The sequence below is a fragment of the Tetrao urogallus genome (genome assembly GCF_951394365.1).
Source record: "Tetrao urogallus genome assembly, chromosome: 7".
NCBI classification, from domain to species: domain Eukaryota; kingdom Metazoa; phylum Chordata; class Aves; order Galliformes; family Phasianidae; genus Tetrao; species Tetrao urogallus.
The window spans coordinates 12,180,298-12,191,392 of NC_136820.1; the positions used below are offsets into that span (position 1 = coordinate 12,180,298).

At 40.5% G+C, this 11,095-nt stretch overlaps 1 protein-coding gene across 1 annotated transcript in view; it reads left to right on the forward strand.

The window, feature by feature from the left end:
* OSBPL10 (oxysterol binding protein like 10) overlaps nucleotides 1-10,247 on the forward strand; it is a gene marked incomplete at both ends in the record, with an annotated part of 97,611 nt that extends 87,364 nt beyond the window's left edge. The window contains 4 exons of the mRNA XM_079538321.1: nucleotides 6,344-6,530; nucleotides 7,596-7,778; nucleotides 9,312-9,465; nucleotides 10,203-10,247. Coding sequence (XP_079394447.1) covers nucleotides 6,344-6,530; nucleotides 7,596-7,778; nucleotides 9,312-9,465; nucleotides 10,203-10,247 — 569 coding nt within the window. The remainder of the gene's footprint in view (nucleotides 1-6,343; nucleotides 6,531-7,595; nucleotides 7,779-9,311; nucleotides 9,466-10,202) is intronic.
* Nucleotides 10,248-11,095: the final 848 nt, after the last annotated feature.

The window sequence follows — 11,095 nt, forward strand, 5'->3', positions numbered from 1 at the left end:
AGGGAATCTTTTCTATAATCTGAGAACAGACAGCTCAAATCTGGCAGCCTCTATTGAAAATGTTTGCTTGCTGTGTGGTTTCTTCACTCAAGACTATACTTTGTTCCAATATAGATTTTTTTTCTTTTATTTTAGTCCCAGGGAGGTCTTCCTGATACAGTTGGTGTATAGATTTGTCAAGCTGTACGAAAATGAAAAGCTGCTGCAGGCTTCTCTTTATCATGTCTTACATAAGTACAAATTCTGTGTTAGATTGAGGTCAGCATGAAAGCTGGGGAATATGTTGTTGAACCAATAAAAAGTAGCCACTGGGCTTATGGTGTGGAAGTCTGTGTTTGTATTTACATGTTTGGTGGAGCAGAGCCCAACAATTTTTTTACATGAAACATCATTTGGAGGGTTCTTGATGTTTTAGGACAATGTACACATTGCTGCATTTCAAATGGAGGTTGTTGTCTAGAAAAAAGTAGATGATGAAAAGGCACATTATTACTCAAAAATTACAGAAAAAGGTAGTTGAAAGAGGTAGAAACTAAAGCTAGCTACCAGGAGGGGCTTTCTGACTGTAAGGTTGGCTACAGGATTGTATAGTCTTACTATTAGAAGCTGTTAAAACGTGATGGATGAAGTTTCTCGGGAGTGATTTAAATACGGCTGCTTCTGGGGAAAGGCAAATTGACATCTCATGAATCATTGAAATCCCTATTTGGTGTTTTCTTGTGCTTCTTTTTTTTGTTACTCCATACTCAATGACCTAACTAATCATGTCATGTTCATACTTTTTTTTTCTGTCCTCTTTTTTTTTTTTAATTTTCATTATGAGCATTCAGCTTTTTTTCCTTGCTCTTGCAGGATATGTATTCAGTGATGTTGATGCGTGTCTAAGATAACCTATCAAGTTTACTTCTGTACATGTAGATGCCTTTGAATATTTGCTAGATTAGTTTGGATTCTAGATTCTGAAAAGGCAATTTTCTTGACTTGCCATATGTGTATGTCCTTTCTGAGATGATATTCAGATCATTCTGGTGCTCATATGGCAGTTTCATTACCCTGTGTATTCATTCAACACTGCTTGATGTATGTGGGGAAGAAAAATCCTTCCCCACAGAGCAGCAGAGAAACAAACTGCTGAATTCACATAATGTAGTGGTAGCAGTGACTATCTTACTCTACTTAAGGTATTTAACAGAATCCTTTTGTTTACCCTCTGACTTTGTTGTGACCTTAGCATTGAATGCAAATATGTGTGGTGTATGTGGAAGCTATCTCCTGAAGGTTGTTTTTTTTTTTTTTTTGTGGGTATGAGGCCTTCAGACATCCGAGTTTTTGAATTGCACTTTGCTATTTAGATAGGTAGTGTAGTACTGAATGTTTGGACCTATATAGTGTAAGGAATATGCCGATAACATTTCTGTGGCTCTTTCGCAAAGTTGTGTTTTCAACTTGTCACAATGTCCTGAGATGTGCAGCACATGCTGCTTTTTATGCCTTGCTGAAATAGGATGCAGCAGAGCTGCCAAGGCTTCTATAGGAAGTTAAATAATGAGGGGATTTGACAACAGTATGTTCTGCCATACAAATGTATTCAAATTGTGCAATTTTTAGTGTATGTTGCAACTCAGAGTTACTAAGATTTTCAACTATGATTTTTATTTATTAACTCCAGTGATGCAGAATGAGTAGACAGGCAATGCTGGAAGTCCATAACAGAGGCAGTTTTTTATGCTCGGCCTTCATCTTTGGTTATGAGAGCTCCAAATCTGGTTTGCTGAAGAGAATTCTTAGCGTCTTCACTGTATGACAAAAACGTTCTTCAGAGCAGCCAAAGCTGAGTTTCCCCCGGAGAAAGTAGAGTTAGAAGAGAGAGTATTTTGCATGTAAGAATTCACGTTGCATGCATAGTCCCTAATTCTGATTAATGTTAATTATGTAGTAATGAGAGAGCGAGGGAGGGGAGAAGGGTGTAATGAATAGAATTGTATTAGGATTTAAATTAGCAGGGGATGGAAGAGTCAGAGTAAATATTTAATGTGCTTTACATGGTCCAAGGAATCTTCAAACAGATTCTGAGTGTAAGATAAGGGTTTTCTGGTAGAAAACCCTCACTGTGTGCTCCTAATCTGTCTTTGGTTTTTGTTGCAAAGCAGCAAAATCCAACAGAAAGTGTTACCTTTGATTCACGGGTTAATTTGCAGCTCAAGCAGTTTAAGTGGTTTGCTGTGTACAATCAAGTGGCTTAGTTACATCTTGGTTTTTTACTTCTTTTTTAAATGCTTTAAAAACTCCTGAGATGCATGCTTTCAGAGATTATTTCTTAAAACTGAAATCAGCCCGGAAGAAGATTGATAGATAGGGAAAGGCTCAGTGCTCTTTCCAGGATAAATACAAATGAAAGCAACAAGTGCTGTTTTTCTTGGTTTTTTTCCATTCACATGTATGTATGTGCATCTGTTTGTGCATCTAACAAAGCATATCACTTCCCTTCCTGAGGCATTAGTGACTTGTTAATTCACCAGCTCTGCTCCACGCATCTGGAACTAACAAAATATTTCCCTACCATTAATTTTTTAAATTAATATTTTTTAGCCTAGTGCTGTCAGAACTTTCTGTATGACACGGTCCTCATTACTGAATTTAGCAAATGCATCCAGCTTTTGGAAAACAAGCAGTGCAGAACAGCTTGCTAGAACATTTGAGACAAGGGCATCTTGTGTGAACTGTGGTGGCTGCTGATGGGCTGCATCCATGTGTGCTTCATCCCAGTGTGTAACTTGCTCTGTTTGTGCCCTGTTATGAATAATGCAGGCTGTGAAGAACCAGTTAAATCAGGAAACTGCCCTCGGCCATTTATGACCCACATACCATTTGTTGTTCAGATTGATCTCCGAACAATCAGTGGGAAGCATTAAATTTCACATGCCTCTTCTGCAATTGTTGATCCAGAGTCTCCTCTGGGTATTCTGTCAATATGTGTTACTGGAAAATCAATTCACAAAGCTACAGCATCAGCGAGGGATGGGTAACAGTCAAATGGGCAAAATGATATGCCACGAACATTGCTTCCTTTCATGTGGGCTGGGGAGGCATGGAAAGGAGCGTGTCTGTGAATGTGTTGCCTTAATCAAAGCAAGAGTAAGTGGTGTTGAGGATATTTCAAGGGGAGATATCAAAATTCAGTGCTTGTTTACAAAAAATTCACTCTTCTCTATGGGATTTTGTTCTAATAATACGCTAGATTACTAAATCCACTTTTCTTCCCAGAGTGCTTATGTGATGCATTCTCCCTCTATAATAGCTGCCTATAAATACTTAACGATTTCTTGAAGGAATCTGCAGTTTCCAAAATCATTGTTTGATGAGAGAGGAGGAAACTTTAGTTTAAAAAAAAAAAGAAAGGAGGGGGAGGAAAATCTTTTGATGACTTTTCTTGTATATTTGTAACCATTTTTTAAAACTCAAAATATAAATGTTCCCTTACAGCTGGGGAGCAAGAGAAGAAACATAGCCCACAGGTGGCCTACCTGAGTTTTTTGAAACTCAATCACAATGAAATGACACTTAACAGCAGATGTTGAAAGTACGGAACCCATTTAAAAGTAACTGTTAGGTTTTCTTTTTAGTGCCTTTTAATTTCTCAAAGCTGGGGGGCTAAAACGTGAACTCCAGTGGTGGTAGCAGTTATATTTGTTGTGTCTCAGCATCCCTTTGGCTTCTTCAAAAAGAGATGTGGCTGTTAGCTCAGGCCCAGGGGCGCAGCTGCAGTCCGTGTGCTGCTTCAGGCACATGAGGTTTTGCAGGTGGACTCTGCAAGTGTTAGAATGGGAAACTGGCAGTCACCTGTTGGTGCTGAAAGCACTATCAAGTTGTGGATGTTTCACATCTTTCCTTTGTTCTTCTTTAGGTTGTAATCATTGAGCTGGAGCCATGTTTCAAGAGAGGTAGCACTTCATTAAGGAAATGTATTTATTGAGATGTTTAAGGAATTTAAGGAAAAAAAAAAAAGTGAAGCTACTAAATGCTGGAAATGCTGCTAAACAAGCTGGTTCAATTTTTAATACATAACCTGCTGTGGTTGTTAAATATTTACACTGAAGGTCACCACCATTATTTGCCATTCACTTTTCAGTGTGCTTGGCACTGATCATTAGAACTCTGCATCCCTCCCATTCCTGCATGGAGAAGTAGAGCTATTGATCCCATCAGAGTGATGAAAGCAAACCTGTGCCAATGCAGTTTTGATCCTCTTATGTCAGAGGAGGGTGCCTGGGCCCTGACAATTATAAGGCTGTGGGAAATGGGGAGCTTCAGCATCCTTTTGCTGGCTGATGGGCTTGGATCTACAACTGGTAACAATTTTCCATTTGGAAATTGTGCAACCGCAGACATTTAGCTTCTGTGTATTTGTAGCCATTATAGAGTCATAAAAGCAAAGAATCATGTAGTATTCTGTGTTGAGATCCACGAGGACCATTGAGTGCAGTCCTGGCTGCACACAGCCTCTCCCAAAACCCAAACCCAGTGTCTGAGAGCACTGTCCAAATGCACCTTGAGCACGGCCCTGGGCAGGCTGTTCCATGCCCACCACCCTCTGGCACAGACCCTGTCCTTCACCCCCAGCTGCCCCTCCCCTCACACAGCTCCCTGCCATTCCCTCAGGCCCTGTTGCTGTCACACAGACAGAGCTCAGCGCTGCCCTGTGAGGAGCTGTAGGCTGCCATGAGGTCCAGTGAATTCTGTGATAAGCGTAGCCTGCCTTTTAGGTAGAAATTCTTCCTGGTCGGCATCCAGGATGGATTATGTAGCTCAGCCTTCTTGCAAGGTGTTAAGCTTGCTTTTACTTACAGGAGTGGAACTGAGGATACTTGTGGCAAAATGTGTGTGTGTTCCAGCTGTGTTCTGTCCATAGAGTGAGGTGAGGGTTCGGCACATGATACAAACAGCTTGTGACTTGCTAAGGCAAAATGATGAAAGGTTCTTTGGTGGCATTTCTGTACTGGGCTCATGCTTTTGCAGTTTCTGGATTTTTTGTGTCAGAGTTGCTGGAATAGACTGCTAGCTGCATTGCTGCTGTCTGGCTGCAGTTGCAGAGATCTTGAAACAGCTGCAGAAAGCAGTGAGATTACTGAAAAATGGGAACAGCAAGTTAGGAAGCTTCCTGTAACTGTTTTGTTCTAGCAGGTGGAGCTGGTATTTAAAATGATGACTCTCATAGAACACTGTACTTTTAAATTCTGAATGTCACTTAGGCTTGTGTTTTTGTACAGCATTAAGGGCACATTTTTATATTGACAGTACTAGTGGTGTTTCTATTCGGTGCTTTTTCATCGTTACATTTCAGATCACTTTGCAAGATGTATCATTATTATCTTTAACAGATAGACAAACTAATAAATACATCTACTAATGCGTTGCAATTCTTCCCCTCTCCACCCCAGGGCGAGGTAAATCGGCTTATGCTCATCTTGTTGCTGAACTGTTCTATTAATTTCTGTATGTCAAGATAATTTTCCTGATATTTTCAGAGGTTTCTGGGGTCTAAGTACTTCTCATGATGGGTTATTTTTGTTCCCTGTTGTGAAAAAATATTTTCAAAATGTAATTTTGCCTTTAGCTAGGTATTGAATTGGATATAAAAGAGTGTAGAACTGTAATAAAAATAGACTACATGTAGTTAGCATTACCTAATTCTTTGAACAAGGTTTAAAGTGCTCTTTACCTGATTTTAGATCTTATGTCCCATTCTTTGCCGTCTTAAAGACTGAAGTACAGCTGTTATGGACATAGAGCTGTATCAGTAACCTTAAGGAAAGCTGATTTGATCTTCTCATCAGATATGGTACTAACTTTATGGGTCCAAATAATACACTATGGCTAACTATGGCTGCTGCTTGTTTTGGACTATAGGTCCAAATAATACACTGTGGAAACTATGGCTGCTGCTTGTTTTGTTGTTAGAAACCATTACAGAATGAAATGGAGTTGGCAGCAATTTTCTCTGCATGGTAGAGTTTGGTGTCAGTGGGAACAGAGAAGTGACCTCCCACTGGTTATGTAAGACTTTTTGGGCACTTTGAAAGAAAGGAGCAAACTTCTAGGAAATTCCTAGGTTACCTTAAGCCTGGTTCTTGGTTGCACCCAGCCAGGTCCAGCGAGAACCTTTTGTTCCCACCATCAAATTAGTCAGAAATAGTTTAGTGGAGAGGAGCTGGCAGTACACTCCTTCAAGCAAGTTTCATGTTGTGCCCTCTGTGGAAGTGCATTTTAATGACAATAATTGATCAGTGACTCTCAGGTCTTATCAGTGAGCTTTTACCATTTTTCTGTCAACCTCCTTATGTAGGTGTTCTCTACTTGCTGGAGCACGAAGAAGAATATGTTTTCACACTGCCCAGTGCCTATGCTCGATCGATACTTACCATCCCATGGGTGGAGCTCGGAGGCAAAGTCAACATCAATTGTGCCAGGACTGGCTACTCTGCTACAGTCACATTCCACACCAAGCCCTTCTATGGAGGGAAAGTCCACAGGTAGAGAATTACTTTTGCTGACCTGCTATGAATCTCAAGGAAAGACTTAGTTGGCCATCTCTTAGATTCCTCTATTGCACCACGTTGTAGATAGATATCTGAATTTCTTTCTGTATTAGTGTCTCAGGTGGATTACAGCTTTAGAGCTCAGTTTATTGTGGTTGCACATTTCATACCATTTGACCAAATTAGATTAATATCTCTCATTGATCTCAAGTTACCTGTTTTATAACCTGTATACCTCTGCACAGTGCAGGATGAGGAAACATATATACAGAAGAGGCAGTGTTTCCGCCAAACCAGCTGCTGTTTCTGTGCAAGTGCTGTTAGATGAGCTGATGGTGCAGGTGGAGCCAGCTTTTATTCCCCTAAGGAGTATGTCACTGCCCATAGTAGTAGCTCCACACTGAGAAGTCCCATTTCCGCACTGAAATTCTGAATGAAACTATTGCTCATATGTCTTTGGTTCCCCTTTATGAGAGTGTCAGGAAGAGCGATGCAAGATAGCTTGTATCTTCCTTCCATGCGTAAGTTGGTGACCTGATAATTAAAACACACAGCTCCTTTTCCTGTTCTGCTGCAGACTGTAGCCATTTCCATGGCTGTGCTGCCTGTTGGGAAGGTGTGCTTTTGCACGGTTGCCTCTGTTTAATTACAGTTGATCTTATTATTCTTCCATATGTGTGCCAACCACTTCAACACTGTGCTCTGGCTAATAATTGACATGGGCTGTTTTGACAGGGCTTTTTCTAAAAGGGACAGATTAATTGGTGCCCATCAAAATGGGCAGGGCTGTGATAGTTTAATCATCTAAAAAAGCAAATTTGCAGATTACTTGACACAACCTGCTGAAGCACACAGTGTGCTTGTTCATACAGACACACACACAGGAAACTCCTTCCCGTTTTAGCTGGGTCTTTTGGAGAGCAGTCTTTATGCTTGAAAAACTGTTCCGTAGATGTAAGAACATGCTTGTAGCCTTAGCAGCGGTACAGTGGTAATGCTTTCATACACTGATAATGAATGGTACCAGTTATTACTTTTTTTTTTTTCTTCTTGAATTAGGGTTACAGCTGAAGTGAAACATAATCCCACTAATACCATTGTATGCAAGGCACAGGGAGAATGGAATGGCACGCTGGAATTCACTTACAGCAATGGAGAAACCAAAGTGATTGACACTAGCAAACTGCCTGTTACCAAGAAGAAGATTAGACCAATAGCAAAACAAGGCCCGTTGGAATCGAGGTAAGGCAGAGTAATTACAGCATTCTGCTGCTGAATCCCAAGTGAGAAAACAGGATGGTGAAGCAACCTGCAGTTATCAACAGCGTGGTTCTAAAAACCCTTGCTTTCATTTAGCACGTTAATCTAGGTGCAAGTAGCTGAAGCCATGTATTGGCTCTTTGGTATACAAATGACACTGTAGTGATGTAAGCATGAGTTTTCTAGTGGGGAAAAATGCTCACATGCATTTTAATGAGCATTTGAAAATGGTAATGCAGTTTTTTATATATTTCTTGGATTGTAACACTGACAGCCAAACTAGTGCATTTATTGCAGGTAACTTTGCATCTTATAGTTCATGCTGGAACTGCACATTTTATGTATTTTATACATATACATGTAATATACGTGATGTGTGTGTATATACAGAAATGTAAAATATGATACAGTGCCACAGAAATACTCATGCAGGTGTTTCTAGGCTGTCAGAACTGATGTTATGCTCCTACTCTGATTCAGGTATATTAGAAAAAAACTTGTTCTGTTATTCTCCATCAATAACTGTTTTCACTTCAGAAAAATCAATATTTTTATTGAATTTAGGAGCATTTTATGAAACATTTTATTGGAGGATTTAAAAACACAAGTTGAACTTCATTTTATAATCTTTAAATATATTTCTTTATTGTAAGTGGTGTATCTTGAGGCATTGTGCAAGGTCAGATGTCATTTTTTGTACTTTCTAGACATATCTGTTTATCACAAACACATTTTTCCCTCTAGTTTAATAACAAGGAAAGGCTGTAGTAAATAATGAAAGCAGTAACTCTGCAGTGTATTTGTTGTATTTTTTGACACCGGTGAGCAAATTACAGCTACCTGGTGCTTCTGCAGGATATGCAGTTTATCAGATTGTCAACAAACTCACTTAAACACTCCTGGAAATATGTGGGAGTTGCAGTCAGTTTCTTAGTACATTTTGGGGCCAAGGTGATGCTCAGCGAACACAGTGTGAGGAAGCATTTCATCTCAATGCTGGTGGAAAACAAATGTGCTTATGTACTGATAGTTATTGTCAACTGGAAATAAGTGCATAGACCTTGAAGGGCTTCTGACTATCAGTGTGTCAGCGCCTCTGTTAGGAAGCCTAGGAGCAGTCCGTGTCCCGGGTTAATGTTCTCTTGGCTTCTGTCGTACATTCCCATGTCATTCCAAAGCTGGCTGCAAAGACACGCAGAATAAATGCTTGTCATTTGGGGTAGGTCATCAGTAAAGGATTAGAACAGGAAATGGTAAAACCATTCAGCAATTTTGAGGAAAAACGGTCAGGCTGTGAAGAGTCAAGGAACAAAAGCTGCTGAGAAATGTGGTGGATTGCAGGGAACTGGGCTTCTGCAGATGTGGTCCACAAATGCTGTTGTAGTGGAAGCGGTGGTTCAGCACCGTGTGAGTTGTGGTGAGCACGGGCTCAACGCTGGTTGCATTCTGCTGTAGCCCTATGCCTGCTTGGGGCACAGCGCTGACTGTCACGTGTGCTCCTTCCCCATCACACAGGCACCTCTGGCAGCACGTCACCAATTCTCTGAAGGAAGGCAACATTGATGCGGCAACGGAACACAAACACCACCTTGAAGAGAGGCAGCGAGCAGAGGAGAGGCAGCGGGCAGCTCTTACAACCCCGTGGAAGCCAAAATATTTCGCCAAAGAGGTACTGCATTATGTTTTCTTTTTCAAGACCAGTAGCATCTTTGTGCAGATGAGTGCTTGTACAGATGGACCTTTGTGGTTTTACCATGGCCCAGTGTTCTTATGTATCACTGACTATTTTATTCTTAGTGGAATCTGGCTTTTAGAGAGAAGCAATAGATTGTTTCATGTTTATTTTGTATGTTTGTTTGCTTTTGTTCAATTAGACTGAATTTAACACTGAATTTTTGGTATCTTGTGGCAGGCACCTAAAGCTTTGCTTTTTACCTTGAAATCTGAAGGTAGATTTGCAGATACCTTTCCTGATAATCTTGTTCTTAGCATGGCAAGGTGAACATGCTCTTAGGGACATTTGCCCAATGTAAGTAAGCAGCCTTGGGATTCATCTGCTCAGAATGAGATAGATTTTACAAAGTTCATCTTTGTTCTCCCTTAGAGAAGTGGGGAAGGGGAAATAAGATGTACTGAGAGAATCATTACACAAATGTGTTTAAGTTAGCTAGTGTGTGCAGTTATTTAAACCAGTAGTTCAGCTGCTGCATCTTCCCTTTGCTTTTTTCCCCGTTGGGAATTTTCTTCTATTCTGCAAAAATTACCTGTAAGTTCATTAAGCACAGAGTTTGCAGAGAACAGGGATGGTTTCTAGTGTCGATTGGTGGCGTTTTAGCTTTTATGTGGATGTATGCAGATGCATTATGAATAAATCTTGTTTGTAACCTGTCCCTAATTTTCTTACAGGGAGATGGTTGGCAATACTTGAATCCTCTCTGGAAGAGCCTTTGACAAGATGCAGGAATTGTCTTATAACCTTACCTTAAAGGCATTATAAAGACACAGTATATAACTTGTAAAATGTCACTGAGTAGGTCTCGTTATCAGAAGATACAAATGAGAAGCTATATACTGTGAACAGTGCATCTCAAATAGCCACAAGCTCAAGGTGATTCAGGAGCCATTTGATGTGTATGGATACACAGACACACACACGTGTACGATATACACACATACAGACACACAGTATGCATGTGTGTTTGTGTGTGTGTTACTTACACTGCACATAAACAAAGTATAAACACTAATGGTGATTTAAAGACCTTATCCTTTAAACCTTAGGGCACAGAACTCTGGCTGCCATCAACTGGGGTTCCCGAGTTGCGTGCTTGCAGGATCAGGCCCTGTGCTAGTATTTAAAAACCACTTTTTTATTAGTACTGGTTAAGGTTTTCTATTTTTCACTTTTGCCAAAAATGTTTTGCACTTGAAACGTGATGTCACTTAATGGCAGTCATTCCGTTCCAGCAGTCACGGGGTAACTCACTTTGACGTGTGAATGGTGCGTTGACAGCGCTCTTTGGGATGCTGATTTGAGAGCATGTTTCTGTCACTTGCGGTGTGAATTTTCTGCTCTTACAAGACGTAGCAATACCTTCTCAAGAACGTTGTTGGCACTAACCCGGCGTGTCCTCACTGTTTCGTTTGTTCCTACTTCAGAAGTTTCACAGGTCTCTGGTCGCTCCTAGCCAGCTGCTTTTGGTCTTGCTGTGTGATGTTTTTTGGCTGTTGTCATGCCGATGCGTTTGGTTACATGTTTTGCTAAATCCCTCCTGGCAGATAGAGCTGAGGTCTTCAAA